Raw genomic sequence first — 17,533 nt, 5'->3', positions numbered from 1 at the left:
TTGCTATGGTTACTGTTCACAAACCAACCAGCCAACAGTTTGCATGGCTGCAGACCTGATAAGAAGGAGAAACACAGCTACTTTTAAACATTTTCAAAGACTCGGATATCAACAGGTTTTGGGATATGAGCCGACCTTTTTCAAGAAGCTGGTTGAAGGAATGAAAGAGGGAGGCTGAGTTCACACGCTCCAACAAGTCCTCCACCACTGGAACACTTTGAAAAAAATCCTATTTTGCGCGACTACATGTAAACTGGAATATTAGTGGAATATTCATTTTCATTAGCCATGGAAACAGCTTAGTCAGAATATCGTCTATTTCAGAATAAGGGTACAAACCGGAATATTACGTGCATGTAAACGCAGTCACTGATAAGACATGAGTGTTTTATGCAAATACAGGTTGGAATCTCAACAGCACACAACATTGGATGCCTTCATGACACCGACATATATAAAATGTTTTACATATAGGACACTGATTTTCTTTTTTTTTAAAAACTAAACTTTGTATTATATCAAAGACCCACGTGCCTGCAGAGCACTTGGTACTGTCATGTTCCAGTGTTGACGAGCTCCATCAAACTCCAGTTCCCAACAGCTGCTCCACAGCTGTTCGTCCATTAAAGATGACATCGTTGACTGACACGCCATCGTAGGAGGAGCCGATCAGAGACAGCGAGAGATTATTCTCCCTTATGAAGCTACGCATTGACTCTAGAAAAGGCAGACAGACGCACCTTTAGATGATGTTTCACTACAACTTGTGACTGATCATTTTTTAGACGTGATGTTTCACACCAGGGCCCCGGATCAATCATACCTAATGTTGAAACTCACCTACTCGCCGGAAGTGTCCTGGGTAATACTGAGGTATACAGTCCTGACGAAGGAACAACATCACACATTAAGAGTTTTAGAAATAACTGATGTACATTATCTGGTTTTAGATTGACAAACTGATTAAATAGTAACAACGGAGAACGCTAGATGCATTCCATATATTCCTACCCTCTGTAGACTGACCCGGCTCCAGCTGGGTGCTGTGGGGACTCCCAGGTGGCAGTGCACGGCCTCAGTGGCTCTCGCTAAAAGACGCTCCTCTGTTACTGTGTCCGGGGACCCAAAGACCTCGTGGAACCAGGCCCCGCCCATCATCACCTGCAAGACATGGGCATGGCCTGAGGTTAGAGGAGTGGACTCACTGATCAGTGCTCTGCACTTTACAAGCGGAACAACTCCGCTTTAAAAAAGGGATAATTCCGATTTTTTTGTCATATTTATGTACAGCGGGACATTGCTTAGCTTCTGTCCTCCTGCAGACGATCTCAGTCGTTTGCAGCCTTGTCTGTCTCCATTTCTCGTAGTGTGCGCGTGTCTAAAGAACAACACATATGATCATGTGTTTCTTTAAGGAGTGAGTGTAGTTTATTAGTTTATAATGTGGTGGACAGTCCCTTTATTTAACTCTCTAACTCAGTAAAAGGAGCAGCTTGAGCCTCTACGGCTAATTTCCAGCTGTAGTCCCCAGCCAGTTGTCAATAGGCCTCCTAAATACAATGGTTAAAAAATTTGAATAAAATAAATGACATTACGTATATAATTATTTATATATCTATAAATTGCAGGAACGTCTGTCTGTCTGTGTGTGTGTGTGTGTGTGTCTGTGTGTTATGCACATATCTCTCGAACCGTTAGTCCGATGGATTTCAAACTTGACAGTACACAAGTAAGTGCAGTGCCAAGTTGTTTGGATTAGAAATATCATCATCATCATAGCTTTATTTGTATAGCGCCTTTCATACACAGAGTGCAGCTCAAAGCGCTTTACATCCAAAACATTCAACACAACTCTCGCAGGAGCACATTTAAAGCACGCAAACAGTATATTTGCACTGTTGCACTGGTATTTTGCTTATTAGTTGACTGAATAATAATAATAATCACATACATAACATAACATAGCAGGGACAGATACAGCATGACATGAAGGAGAGGAGAGGGAAAAAAAAGCAACTCTCAGACTATCCTCATAAAGATAAGAACAGTGTGGGAACAGGAAAAAACACCTCAGCACATAGCACACAAGCAGTACATTTGCACTGCTGAACATAACATAACATAACATAAATGTACAGTTGCACATTTAGCGGCGAAGGCGTGGGACTGGGGAGAGGGTAGGATGGGGGAGTTTGGCCTGCTGAGAAACGCACAGCCCGGCAGTCCCACTAGTGTCCCAGTCCGCAGAATGTTATAGCGATAACACAGCACGTTGCCGTGGTGACACCCTTGAACAGTCCAGAACCGATACGACAATCAGCAGGCAGTGGGGAAGACGGGGGAGGAACCAAGAGAGTCTCGCTTGCAGAGCCCCAACAGGGTGACTGTCTGTTCCAAGAAACGGCCTTGGCAAGGCCGTTCAGGATAAGGGAGCCGAAAGATTACATTTGTTTTGTCTACACGAATGGCTGCTCTAATTTAAACATTCATTCTATTGTTCAACTGTTCAACTGGTCAATTTTTCTTTCCAAATCCATGACCTTCCTCATGATGGTATCCAAGCCGCGGGTCATTACCATGTTGTTTTCCATCACGCGATTAATAGTTCCAGTTTGCGAACTGATCGCTTTTTCGACAGCTTCAGTCAGGCCAGGCAGCTTCCTTGGGCTTTGGACAGCTACCAAAGTCTTTCCAATTTTTCGATAAACCAGAGCGAAGCATCCTCCAATCAGCAACATTCCAGTTATCAGGGTTCCAAATAGGTAGATATCCTCAACGTCCTCCACGGAAAGAGCAGAGAGACACACGACACGCCATTTCTCCCAGCCGTCCATCGTATACCCCTCAGCAAACGTCCCGTCAGGACATGCTGGCTCACCCGAACCAATGCTCCTCCTCGAGAATACAGTGTCAATTGCGTTGAGAGACCAGTTAATCAATTCCATGATTTTTAGGTATTTGTAGAACCTTGCAGGGAGAGTCTCTAAAAAGTTAACAACAGACAACACAAGACAAGATAGCAAGCAGGGTAGGCCTGGGAGGGAGAGGGAGAAAAAAAGCAACCGCCTTCGCTGAGAGCTGGAAAAGATGCTCAATATTGTTAAATATACTGTATATCGGTAAAAGAAGCACACATTGGCTTTTGCCGCTCTAGCTGCTGGCCACTCCCCCTCTCACACTGCACACTGAGGGCGTTTTCACACATACCTCATTTGGTCCGGACTTTTGGACTTTTCAGTTTGATCCGAACCAAAATTAGAGGTGTGAAACCTCCCCCGGACCACGGTCCGGATCAAAAGACCAAATTTTGGTCCGACCAAAAGAGGTGGTCTCGGTCCGGACCAAACTGATGGTCCGGTTCGTTTACAGTGTGAAAGCATTTTTTGGATGGTTCGGACTTTCGGACCAAATACAAGAAGCTCTGGCAGGCTCTCCTTGTGTTACAAGAGTGGGGAATAGCTCCTTTAAGGAATAGCTTGGTGCTTAGTGTGTAGGCTACATGAGAGAGTGAGAGTGATGGTGAATGCGCTCAGAGCAGACAGCTGTCGGCTATCAGAGCAGAGAATACATCAGCAGTTTATTTGTTAAGTGGTAGTAAATGTACAGTGTAGGTTTCTGTTTGTCTCTGAATAAATTCTCCAGAAAGTTCCAGTGTCTTGCTTCTCAACATCACAACAAAACAAAAAGAGCCGCGGCAGTTAGAGGAGAGCAGCAGTCAGCTGAAAAAACTCCGACACAGAGAGAGGAGACGAGAGGACGGGGAAGCCCGTCTACAAACCAATCAATTATAAGTATCTGGAGACGCAGCTCACGTATGTGATGACGGCAGGACGTAGTTTTGTCACGTATAGATCTTTAGTGCGCTTGCATAACTGCAGTGTGAAACCAAAACTTACCGGATCAAATGTAGACAATGTAACAAAAACATGAACCTTGGTCCGGACCTTGGTTCGGACTTTCATGTGTGAAAATGCCCTGAGTGAGCTCAGCGCAGGACCAGAGACAGAGAGGGTTGAAGAAAGCAGCGGAGCTTTGGCAGCTAAAATGTGACATACACCTCAGACCCACAAAAATGTGCAAAGTAGCACTACTTTGGATTGTCTTTGACTTTGAATAAACAAACGACAATTCCCGAATTTAAGGATGTTTCGGATCCCACACATGCAAAGCACAACCAGCTACAGACAACAAGTGGCAGACAGAGTGCGATGCCACTTATAGGCAGGCTATTCTATCTAATAAAGCGAGACGTATCTGTATGTATGCGTGTCCGTGTTTGGGGTCCGCTTTTTTGTCCCTTTCATATTGTCCCAAGTAAGCCAAGAAAATGTTAACAAGAATAGACTTCAGAACAGTTTCTCCCCAAAGATATGAGCCTGCTACATATAAAATGTGTCACACACGAGAATGAATGATGAATAATGGCTCCTGGACTTTTTGCACCTTACCGTCATTCATTATGGACTGAAGACAGAGTGCGATGCCACTTATAGGCAGGCTATTCTATCTAATAAAGCGAGACGTATCTGTATGTATGCGTGTCCGTGTTTGGGGTCGTTTTTGGGGGGAAGGTAACCTGCACATCACACGCAGACGCCACATGCAGAACGCTTTACAACAGCGGACAGACAGCCATGTTTTAAGATGTGTTGCAAAGGTGGAATATGTATGTATATCTTTGATAGTGGTGGGCAGTGAATTCCTGTACCGTCAGTCTGGTAGTCCGTCCGTTAGTTCTGTCGTGCTGAGGGAAGGGAACAGAGTCGTAGACCACCCCGAGTAAAGCCTGATCCTCTGATGACGGCAGCAGGTGGCCGAAGCCCTGTCAGCACACAGACACAGACCAGTCAACAACAAGGACACTGAAATGACTCGGGACATCATGCAAATGGGCTTCACCGGGTTTCTCTAAGCCATGTGTTGATGAGCATGAGAACGGGCTCGTACCTCAGGGAAGTGAAACGTACAAACTCATAACGGACTTGTTTTCTAATCAGCGTTAGCACAAATGACTTGTTTTAACTCCACTCATCTAATGACCCCTGCAAAGCCCCATTCTATGTATGTGTGTGTGTGTGTGTGTGTGTGTGTGTGTGTGTGTGACTGCAGTTCTCACCGACACAGGCAGGATGGAGCCCTCATACTCCAGATTCACCACAGCGACTGTTACCGTGGCGATGTCCTGCAGTAGCTGGATGAGAGGTTGACAGGAGGGGGGCAGGATTGAGACCAGGGCTGTGGGGGGGGGGTTAAAATACAGAGATTACATTTTGAATTGTATAGTTTCTAGCAATAACACAAAGCATTTAGAGTCATGTTCTGTTAATGTACCTTTAGCAGGCAGTGCAGAGATGATGTGGTCAGCTGATACGACTCCATCCTCCAAACTGATCTACACACACACACACACACACACACACACACACACACACACACACACACACACACACACACACAATTATGAGAATGAACAATCCCACATGTTTTTGTTTTCCAGCCTGGAAGCTCAAGTTTAGTGTTAGAATGCTAACATTAGCATTAAAACAGCGTCCAGCTGAGGCTGAATGTCTTCAGTTCTGCAGGTATTTGGACATTAAGTAAAGTATTGGACACAATGAAATGTTGACCTATGATGGGGACAGATGGAAACTCGGAGGATTGTCACATTTGTCCTATTGACAAAAAGGCAGGTCTTATTTAACATCTGCCTGTAATAGCTACATTAAAAACATGTACAAGTTTCGGTGCAGTTATTGAATTATTTGCTTGGACTTTTAACGTCAGGTTGGAAAAAGAGAGTGAACTCTTGCTTTTCAGTAATTAGTTGAAGCTCATTTAACAATCAGATGTTTCCTGCATGTGTTGATCACATCTCCACATTGGCCTGTTCCCCCGCATCACTTGATATCTAACGTCAATAACTACGATAACTAATGTCAATGTCCCTCTACGTTTAAACTTCATACTACTCAAAGGCTTAAAGTTTAGTAATCCAGAATGCATGTCTTGTAGAACTTGAAAAGTTACAGTCTAGTTATTAGGATAGATGATTTCCATTAAAAAAACCCATGAGTTCTGGGAGATGGGTCAGTCCTATGTGGGATGGATAGGAACATAAGAAGCTGGGTCCAGACTAGTTTAATGATAGCCAGACAGATTCTTTTAGGAGGATGGAAGAATGAAGGGCTGCCGTCTATCCAGGAGTGGGCTTGTGAGATGGTTAAGGTGGTGAAGTTTGAAAAGATGTCTGCCAGATTGGATGTCTATAGTAGAAAATGGGGAAAGTAGCTGAACTTTCTGGAGGGCTCCTAAGAAGCTTTGTGCTGAGGAGAGACATGTTTGATGGACTTATGGTGTTGACATATATACATATGTTATGTTTATTTGGATTATTGTCTTATTGTCTATATTGTTATTATTTTGTTGTATGGTCTTGAATATTGTAGTTATGGCTGGGCAATATATTGATATTATATCGATATCGTGATATGAGACTAGATATCGTCATAGATTTTGGATATCGTAATATCGTGATATGACATAAGTGTGGTCTTTTCCTGGTTTTAAAGGCTGCATTACAGTAAAGTGATGTCATTTTCTGAACTTACCAGACTGTTCTAGCTGTTCTATTATTTGCCTTTTCCCCACTTAGACATTATGTCCACATTACTGATGATTATTTATCTAAAATCTAGGTGTAAAGATATTTTGTTGAAGCACCAATTGTCAACCCTAGAATATCGCAGCAATATCGATATTGAGGTATTTGGTCAAGAATATCGTGATATCTGATTTTCTCCCTATCGCCTAGCCCTAATTGTAGTTGCTGTGTCATCTTTTCTTCATTTTTGTCTGAGTGGTGATGATGAATCATTAGTTTATATCAGTGTGCTGTTCTAAGAGCATCAGAAAGGTTGTTACTGGGGTCAATTTACATTCCAATACTTAGTCAGGTTGCCTTTTTGTCCCTTTCATATTGTCCCAAGTAAGCCAAGAAAATGTTAACAAGAATAGACTTCAGAACAGTTTCTCCCCAAAGATGTGAGCCTGCTACATATAAAATGTCTCACACACGAGAATGAATGATGAATAATGGCTCCTGGACTTTTTGCACCTTACCGTCATTCATTATGGACTTTTTGGTAGCTTTTTGTGCATTACAGACAACCTGGTTTAAAAAAAATAACTAAAAAACAGTTAATCACAAAACAAAACAAAAAAACAGCTAAATGAGCTAAACATGTCAGAGTCCCTGTCCCCACTGACCGTCCAGCCGGAGGCTGACGGGCTGATCTGCTGAACAGCCGCCTCCCTGTGGAGCTCCACTCTGCCGCTCCGCTGCAGGAACTCAGCGATGGATTCTGGGAGAGACTCCACTCCTCTGCTCAGCGACCACTGGGCCCACGACTCTGTAACGGACCTCTGAGCCAGAGGGCCGGGGGAGACGGCAGGAGAAGGGCCTGCAGGATTCAGACGTAAGACACACACAGATTACAGACAAGATGGTGGAACCACAAGCCACTGTACAGGGAGGGTGCCCGGATAGCTCAGTTGGTAGAGTAGGCGCCCACATATAGAGGTTTACTCCTCAACGCAGCGGGCCAGGGTTCGACTCTGACCTGCGGCCCTTTGCTGCATGTCATTCCCCCCTCTCTCTCCCCTTTAATGTCTTCAGCTGTCCTGTCGAATAAATGCCTAAAAATGCGCAAATAATTATCTTAAAAAAAAAGCCACCAAATCAGATGTAGAGCTGCAAAGATTAATAGATAAATCAGTTAGTTGTCAACTATTAAATTAATTGGCGACTATTTATATCCATAATCCATTAAATCAGTTTGAGTCAAAAGTTGTGTGATGTCAGCTTGTTAAATGTGAATATGTTCTAGTTTCTTCTCTCCTCTGTGACAGTAAACTGAATATCTTTGAGTTGTGGACAAAACAAGACATTTGAGGACGTCATCTTGGAAAACACTGATCCACATTTTTCACCATTTTCTGACATTTTAGAGACCAAACGACTGATCCATTCATCCAGAAAATAATCCACACATTAATCTACGATGGAGATAATGGTTAGTTGTGGCACTAATCAAATGTGCTGATTGTGGCAGCTGGACCGACCCTGTCTGACACAGCATTATGACTGCACTAAAAACACAACCAGGAGGAAACTAAAATAAAGCTGAGTGAAAATATCGCTAACATTTTACATGAAGGTATCTACATAAGAGTGACAAGACACTGTCATGAACACATGACACCCTAACCCTAACTCTAACTCTAACCCTAACTCTAACCAGAGATGGGGACTCGAGTCTAAGACTCAGACTCGAGTTGCACTTAAGTCGCACAAACAGCTGACTTCAGACTTGACTCGGACTCGACCCAAGACTTCAGACTTGACTCGGACTCGTGCTTCGAGACTCGTCAAGTGAGTGAAAGAGACGTTACATTTAGCATATATTGTCACAGGTAACGAGCTAACCATCGCAAAGTGTTGTGCTAATGCTGAGAACATGCAGATTGTATCTTTATAGTTGTATCCATATGATGTGACAGCTACAGGACATGCTTTGAATTCTTAAGATTTAACAATACAGTGTTAGGGACAGATCAGATGGCCAGAGACTTGACTTGGACTCGTGGCAAAAGACTTGAGACTTGCCTTGGACTCAAGCACAAAGACTTGAGACTCGACTTGGACTCAAGCACAAAGACTTGAGACTCGACTTGGACTTCCAAAAAATGACTTGTGAACATCTCTGGCTCTAACTTGTCCTGACAAAAACCGAATGACTCTTAGAATAAGAAGCGTTATGTCATAAACGTTTATGACTTGTTTATAATGTCTATGACATGTTCATGACAGTGTCATGTCACTCTTATGCAGATACCTTCAAGTAAAGTGTAACCAAAATATCTATAAAAATAGAGCAGTTTCAGAGCAGAAATGAATAGCTTTCTTTTTTAGTCCTTTAAAAAAAGAAAAAAAAAAAAGAAAAAATACTTTTTCAAGCTAAGTGACCTATTTCCAAGAAACTAGTGAGCACATCTCTGGCAAACACAAGATTTAAAGTGGTGCCTTTGCACGATTTAGAGATCTGTCTAATAAATCAACTAATGGATGAGTCGATAAAATCACATTATTTAGAGTTTTTCCCTGCCATTAGAAGTCTTAGGGGCAGCACCCGAGCCGTTTTGGCCGCACCCTAAGCTGAAGGAATGTGAAATGCGGCAAAAACATCGAAAAAAGCATCCAACTAAAAGACTTCTCAGATCTAATGGTTGTAGTTGGACTTCTTTAACAGGTTTTGTCTTTAAGCTTTCTGAGTGTTATTTATTTATTATCTGCTCTAGCTTTTCCAACATTTTAGACACAGATATGCTAATAGTGATGGTCCAAAATGATGTCAAATTGCATATTTATTTTTTGAAAAACATCACATTTTCTTAAGGAAAGACCCCTAAACCCTTCTGCCAAATATGCGCAGCTAAGTCTTTCACAAACCGAGGGAAAACACTGTAAGGCCTCCTGCACACTGGCTGCGTGGCATGAGCATGGCGTTTTCTGTTGCGCGTCAGTTGCGTGGATATTTCTATGTCTTTACACACCAGAAACGTGTCTGACGCGGCGCTGCTGCTGCTGCTAGTCTTGTCTGTACACGTGGATGTTTCCCATAAACATAAACATAAATACATACTGATCTGATTACAGCAAAGACAACGTCGGCAGTATTGACGGCAAAATAGGCTACAGAATATTTCATTCTGTATTGACAGGTGCAATATTTGAAAACGATAATTATTTATTGTTATTTTTTTTTTTAAATTACATTTATATCTGCATTTATGTCAAAACCTAGAGACTTTCAAACATCAAAATGTCATTTATTAATATGTATTTGTGTCAAAATGACATGTTGTATTCTATTTTGCCTGGAAACACTTCCAACACGCTTGCGTGTCGCGTGAAAAATAGGCGTCGGTCCTATTTCTAGCATGCCCGTGTTTTGAGACGTGCGTGTCACGCAGGAAGTGTGTAAGCTCTAACCTGTTAACATGGGAGACAAAATAAAAATGGACACGCCACGCAGCAGACACGCTCACGCCACGCAGCCAGTGTGCAGGAGCCCTTAGTGTAAGTGGACTAGGAATGTCTTTAGTGGAGGACAGCCCTAGTCATCTTGTTACTAAATGATGACTCAGCCCTGAGGCTACCTGCACATACAAACAGAGTCTTGTTTGGCAGGATTCACTCAGCATTTTACAACTGAAGCTGTCATTTTACAGAAATAAGACAGAACAGAATCTATTCAGGTGCAAAGGCTCAAATAACTATTAATCTTTGCTGAGTAAAGCCGGCGGGGAACGGTCTCTTAATCCTGCTGCTGTAGCAGCTGGGATGGTGGACTGCAGCTGTTAGGCTTTTTACATAATCGCCGTTTCTTTGTTTCACCTCAATTCATTGCTAACATTAGCTAAGGTCCTAAGGGGTATGACTATAGATGGTAATTGTCAGTTTTATGTTCATTTGAGAAGATGTTTTCTGATAATAAAGAGGCGTGGTCTACTTCCTAGGCTGTGTACCTGTGTTATTACATTATCTGGGTCACATGACAGTCATGTAACCAAAAGATGGATCCTCAAAACTTTAATTTGATTGCAAAAAGTAATACATAAATAAATATCTTTCAACTGGACTGAAAGAGACAATGATATTGTTAATCCACATATTCCGGAGACAATTAATCGTACAGTAACATTTGAATTGTTCCAGCTCTAGCTCCTGGGGGAATTGTTGGGTCTCTGTAAATGATAGAGTGTGGTCTAGACCTACTCTATCTGTAAAGTGTCCTGAGATAACTCCTGTTAGGATATGACACTATATATAAAATTGAAGCTCCAGTGTCTTCTGTGTCATGCTCCTGTACCTTCACCCAAAACTCAAAGAAAAGGAAAGTAAAAAGTACGACGGTCAGTAATGTACCTGAGCCCAGCAGCATGCCCAGCGTCAGGGAGCCTCGCCGCTGCTCGGCGTCGTACAAGACAGGAAAACAAGAACGCACACTCAGCTTCCTGCAGTCCCCCGCAAACACGCCGCGGCACAAACTGTCCACAGCTATGTCTGCCAGCTGGACACACACACACACACACACACACACACACACACACACACACACACACACACACACACACACACACACACACACACACACACACACACACACACACACACACACACACACACACACACACACACAGAGGAAGACATGGAATATTCATCGGCACATTAAACACACTTCTGGTCAATCTAATGGGATCGTTGTTAAAGGATAAGTTCACATTTCTTTCAAGTCTATCTTAAAATATTTACATGACATTTGTGCAGCGAGTGATGACGGAGGAGGAGACGCACTCAGTGATAAAAAATCATTTACAGAAGACAAAACGTCTTCATCAGTGATCGCCTGTCCATGGGCAGCTCCCTCACTCTGACATCTCTCCATTAGTGCATGTATACTGAGCCTGTGTGTGTAATTCAGGCCTGTGTGTAATGTGTATAATAATAACAGAGTGAAAATATTGTAATTTCCCTTGCGGGATTAATAAAGTATAAATTATTGATATTATTATTATTCAAAACACGGCAGAACGCACAGTTCGTTCAGTATTGTAAAGACCAATTCATGCCTCTGCGTTAAATCTACGTTGCGGGTATGACGTCATCGCTCAAATAATTCAACTGCAGATGCAGGCCACACAACAACTGTGATTGGTCTGCTCGGCCGTGACCCCTTCGCGCACACCACCCCACGCCCAGGACTGGCCCAAAAAAATAATCTTAAAAAAAAATGAAAAAGAAAAAAGGATAAATAATGACTAACAGACTAAATAAATCTTAGTCGACTGAGACCAAAACGACGATTAGTCGACTAATGGACTCAGAGGGGGGCAGCCCTAGACTTCAGCAAGTCACGTATTGTTTTAAGGGCAGACCGGAAGAAATGTGAAAGTATCCAAAGGAAATCTAGAAGCCAGTGCTGCCGTTGACTACAGCTGGGGTTTGATGCAGAAAAGCTGAGAGATGTGAATGGAGATCATCGGGGACTCAGACCCACTCACCTCCTTCCCCAGTCGCCTGGAAACAAACGAATGGACCGACTCGTCCTCCTCCACGCCTTTCTTCACTAGCATCTCCATGGCAACACTCAGCAGCAGGGGGCGAGAGAAGGGGGGTACAGTCCGCAAAAGTCCACTGGCAGGAGGACGGGGAGACGGACGGGCAGCAAGACAAAGAAAAGTAACAAAATGTTACCGGACAAACTGTCATCATATTCATTTCACGCCCTGCAGAACATATTATTACACATGATATGAAAACACTTTATCAGGGACCTCTGTCCAACCTAATGCAGTTAGGGCTGCAACTAATAATTATTTTCATTATTCGATTAATCTGTGGTTTGTTTTCTTGAGCAGCTAAAGACAGAGAATGAGACATTCTGATTAATATTCCATTAGATGTATTCAAATGTGTCTTTATTTACTGATAATAACTGGCCAGTAACACAAACAGCATTCTCTAATGGATCTCACCTCAGTCCTGACGGCATCCTGTGGAGCCGTCTGTTCATGTACACGTATCTGTTCTTGGATGCCACATGACTGTAGGGGACCGGCAGAATGTCCCCGCCAAGACCCAGGTCATCCACCTACACACAAACACACACACACACACACACACACACAGAGACAGACACACAGACACAGACACAGAGACATAGACACAGACATACACAGAGACACAGGCACACACAGACACAGACGCACACACACAGACACACAGACACAGAGACAGACACACAGACACAGACATACACAGAGACACACAGACACAGACACACACGCACACACACACACACACACACAGAGACAGAGACACACACGCACACACACACACACACACACACACACAGAGACAGAGACACAGACACACACGCACACACACACAGACACAGAGACACAGACACACACGCACGCACGCACACACACACACACAATAGATGTGGGGGGGGGGTTATTTCCAAATCACATGAGGTCAATGTAATACTAGTCCTGTGAGAATAGGAAGACAACATTTTTGAGTAACTATTCCACAGCAACAGCGTCATTTCCATCAGTAATAATAAACATAAAAGTCACAATAACATGACATAACATGGACATAATCATGAACTTTACCTGTACTTGGGAATGGATGTTGTGCATACAGATATATGCAAGTCACCAAGAGGCAACTTGAGATATGAACAGCTTATGATGTAAGTAAGTAGTCTGGATCAATGGAAGTACATTTCTACAATAAAGCCGGACATCCAGCGCGCCAGGCTTTATCCCTCTCCTTCCTCTCTCTCTCTCTGTGTGCTGCCGTTCTCAAAAATCCCTTCGCTACAGGAAACGACGACAAACTTGGAGCTAACGTTACACGCTGAAAATGTCACGTTTTGAAGAAAGTTTGGATGGTGCAACAAGGCAGGCCTGCTTGGTTCTTTTAGAGAATGATTGTAAAGATTTGCAAAGAATATGTTTAGGGCATTTCCTCTCTAACTGGGACGTTTTGGGAGTGATTGATGGGCTTGCTGTGGACCAAGTACACACGGAGATACACTGGTAAGAGCCAATGAGGTTTAACCATGTATCAGCTAATTTAAATAGCTCACGTTACTGTATTGCTGTATTGTGTCAATTATTCCTTCCAGAGACTATTTAGCAGAGCCACCGTGGCTTAGTGCCGCCCAAGACCGTTGGGATTGGTTTAAAGAAATGCAAACAAGCCAGAATGTTTTTCTCTTATCCCAGAATGCATCTGAGGTATAGCCAGACCTTACTCCACAGCGCTGTGGACATGCGAGACTAGTCGTAAAGTGATTCCTCAATGCTTTTGAACGCACCATATTGAGAGTGTTGTGTCCCACTGCCCCAGCAGGTCGGATCCCTCTGGGTCCATGTTCAAACACGGCCCCATCGGACCTCCTGGTGGACCACAGCCAGCCTCCGAAGCGACTGCTGGACTCCAAAACAATGACCTGGAGACAAAGAGACAAACTCTGCAGCACCATGTCTGAAACGGAAACATACACAGAAAGACAGAAAGTAGCACCGTGGTGCTCTCAGTTCATGTTATTTTGTTTTCGCGTTTGATCCATTTTCAATCCTTTTCACCTGTTGTATAGTAAATGCGTTAGAGATGTAGAAATGATGTGTTCATCGAAAACACTGCACTTAGAAGCGCTAGCTGCTAAACTGCTGACCATTTTCAAACGCAGGCTGTACACGGTTTTATCTTGTTGTATGTATTTTACCTCAGCCATACTTTTATCTGTGTTAACTAGGGCTGCACCATATGAGGAGAATATCTAATCGCGATTATTTTGACTGAGATTGCGATATGATTCACGATATTGGAGGGAATGATCATTTTTGTTTCATTATTCTCATTTTCATTAAAAAATATTAAAATAAAAATGATTATAGTGTGATTTTTCTTTATAGGATATGATATGTAGGCCACCACAATGCTTTATTCAGAATGGTATATTCTGCAATAGGATATTGCACTAGTCCATATTGCAATTTCGATATAATTGCGATTGATTGTGCAGCTCTAGTGTTAACGTTACCTTATCGTGGTGTGTGTGTGCGTGTGCGTGTGTTACCTTGGTAACCTGGGGGCTCTTGCAGAGGTAGTAAGATGCTGCCAGGCCCCCGATCCCCCCTCCAAGGACTGCAACTGTTGTCATTGGCTGATTCAAACACCACCGACATGAGACAAGAGACAAGAGGACAGCAGAGTTGAGTGTGTGTCTGAGTGATGGGACGGGGTGGGTCTGCTACATGAGGCCTGCTGATAGTGATAAGGACAACTATACTGTCTTTGCAATGGGTTTGTCTTTAAAGGTTGACAGTTAGCTAACAGTATAAAGTCCTCCAAAAAACACATGACATATTTCCTATTTGTTAAAGGACAAATAGTGTCCAAGGCAACAACGCATAAAGAAAAAAATACAGCAGAAGAAAACAGTGTCACTCTGCTGCTCTGATGGAAATCTCTAAAGCTAAAACTACTGCTGCTGGGTAACCTGAAGGGGGCACTGAAGTAGACAAAACTCTGTTGAAAAATGTTACTTTTTTTTTTTATTTACTCCAGAGAGGGCAGAATAACAACTGTTTATCAGACACCTTATTGTGTCTGTCCAACTGTCTCTAGGAGTCGCTTGTATAATCACTGAACTTTATTTAAATGTGAGAAGCTGCAGCAGTGTCCATCTTCTGTCCTGCACACCTGCTTCACTTCATGTCCTCAGTGTCTCCCCATATGTGCTCTTTGGACAGAGGATGTAATCTCTCCTGTCTGTCCCCTGTCTGCAGGACTCAATTACTGTCATTGCTTTACTTGACAGACCAAAATTATACGAGACAAAATATTCTCATTATGGTGCTATTAAAAGGTCATGTTTTCATTCTTGCCCACTAAAGGCAGGTCAGCAGAGAACTGAACAGGTACACAGATATGTCTGATGTCTCCATATTGATCACAATACTTTTCTTACAGTTAACAGAGGCTCTTCTGTACAGAAACAGAAAGTGATGCCAATGTTTAAATGAAAACTGAATGATGTGACGGAAAGCAGAGCTGTCTAGTAACATCAGCTCTAGACAGACAGACAGACAGACAGACAGACAGAGAGACAGACAGACATAGAGACAGACAGACAGACAGACAGAGAGAGGCAGACATAGAGACAGACAGGCAGGCAGACAGAGAGACAGACAGACAGGCAGGCAGACAGACAGACAGAGAGACAGACAAGCAGACAGACATGGGGACATGATGTAACTGACTTTGCAGTCTCGTCGTCACACACACACACACACACACACACACACACCGATACTGACTCACTTCATTACGCGGTGTTCCATAAGAATAAAAGTAGGGTTACCTTTATTTCTGATGCAGTACCGGCGAGTGTTCAGTCCAGAGGACTTGTGTTTCTGTTCCGACCATAACACTTCCGGGCTGACTCCTTCACAATAAAAGCATCACCCCCACACTTCCTCTTCTTGATGTATAATGGCACGCGGCGGAGCAACGCCGCCCCCAGCTGGCAGGGAGGGAGTGTGACTCTCTGTCATACACCCAGACAATAAGAATAAGAAATAAGAAACATATCATATCCTCCAAATCAACTTCTAGAACTTTAAAAAATACCAAAACAAAATAAAGAACCTGTGTCTCCTGTGAGTGAAACATGATCTCAATCACAGCTTCCTCTTCTGTGATTTCTTATTTAAATGAAGTTCTGTTTGGTTCCTTTACATCTTTCTAACCATGGTGTGTTTACAGTGAAATCCAAAGTCCTCCTGAGACATTTGTTGGAGTTTGGGAGACACCCTGAGGATGAGCCATGGTACTGCAGCAGCACAGATCTGAGCCTTATCTCTGCCTACAAGCCACACTATAAATCTCTCTGTGTGTTGGATAAGACGGTCAGTTAGGCTGTCCGCTGACAACATGGGGTGTGTCTCTCTTCTGTCTCCCCCACAGTTCAGCTGGCACTTCTCCATGCCAGCAGCTAGCTCTGTATACAATCTCACCAAATGTATTAATACTAAATTGTTAGAAAGGTTATGCTTCAAGTTGCTATAGTCTTTGCCAGGGGCGTTGGACTGAGGGGGGGAAAAAGGGGACTGAGTACCCAGGGCCCTCATGTGAGGAGGGCCCAAAAAGATGTTAGAATGAATAGCTGTGGATGCGGGGAGGGGCCCATAGAAAATGCCTTTCTACAGGGCCCAGAATCCCTGGTCTTTGCTTCATTTTAGCGTTAAACTATTTGCATAAGAAACTGTGCATCCATTTGTGTTTCTCACGTGATAATCATGATTATCACTGACCTTGTGGAAAGCACAGAAAACCCCTGAGGGCAGAGCGGAGGACACGTCGAGCCTGACCAGAGATAAGAAAGTTTCTCTTTGTGTGATATTACTCCCTTTTCCCTATAAAAAGCTACTGTTTAAGACTATCGTCAGTCATTTTCTGTACTTCTGTATGCTGAAGTGCTGTAAACCGACTGTACTTGCTGCAAGTAAACAAACGTTTAAGAGAACTCCAGTGATTTTGTCCATTCTTTGATAAATAATTCTCCTAACAAAAATAGTAATAGGCCTATCAGCTTGAGTTTATCAATGGTCTTTTGTGTGTACAGTAGACAATGATTACTGTGTTGAAGAATGATTATGACATGAGATGAAAACGGTAATATCCGTGGAGAAATATAGTTATTGTGGCAGCAAAAAGTGATAGTAGGCTAACTCAGGCTCCTTCCGCCACATGTCAAAGTGTCCCTGAGCAAGACACTGAACCCAGGTTGCTCCCCGGATGCTGTATATACAGCTGTCCTCTGCTCCTACTACTCAGGATGGATTAAATGCAGTCATTACATTTCGTAAAACATACCAGAGGGCTGTGGGG

At 43.1% G+C, this 17,533-nt stretch overlaps 1 protein-coding gene across 1 annotated transcript; it reads right to left on the bottom strand.

Moving 5' to 3' along the window:
• Nucleotides 1-233: 233 nt before the first annotated feature.
• Nucleotides 234-16,110, bottom strand: ppox (protoporphyrinogen oxidase). The gene is made up of 13 exons (XM_031322843.2): nucleotides 16,005-16,110; nucleotides 14,718-14,804; nucleotides 13,953-14,087; nucleotides 12,598-12,713; nucleotides 12,124-12,256; nucleotides 10,988-11,132; nucleotides 7,267-7,460; nucleotides 5,332-5,392; nucleotides 5,117-5,235; nucleotides 4,709-4,822; nucleotides 1,012-1,161; nucleotides 841-883; nucleotides 234-717 (listed from the first exon to the last, which is right to left on the bottom strand). Exons 2-13 carry the CDS (start codon nucleotides 14,799-14,801, stop codon nucleotides 581-583), a joined length of 1,431 nt encoding a protein of 476 aa, XP_031178703.1. The 5' UTR covers nucleotides 14,802-14,804; nucleotides 16,005-16,110; the 3' UTR covers nucleotides 234-580.
• Nucleotides 16,111-17,533: the final 1,423 nt, after the last annotated feature.

The sequence above is a fragment of the Sander lucioperca genome, chromosome 10, assembly GCF_008315115.2.
Source record: "Sander lucioperca isolate FBNREF2018 chromosome 10, SLUC_FBN_1.2, whole genome shotgun sequence".
Classification (NCBI taxonomy): domain Eukaryota; kingdom Metazoa; phylum Chordata; class Actinopteri; order Perciformes; family Percidae; genus Sander; species Sander lucioperca.
The sequence above is the reverse complement of the archived record's forward strand: the minus strand, read 5'-3'. Positions and strand labels throughout refer to the sequence as shown.

Coding starts and splice junctions, on each gene's coding strand:
- ppox (XM_031322843.2), bottom strand. CDS start 14,801: ATGACAACAGTTGCAGTCCTTGGAGGGGGGATCGGGGGCCTGGCAGCA. Junction 11,133..12,123: donor CCAGGCGACTGGGGAAGGAG/GTGAGTGGGTCT, acceptor GTGTGTGTCCAG/CTGGCAGACATAGCTGTGGA. Junction 1,162..4,708: donor GACGGACTACCAGACTGACG/GTACAGGAATTC, acceptor CATGTCTTGCAG/GTGATGATGGGCGGGGCCTG.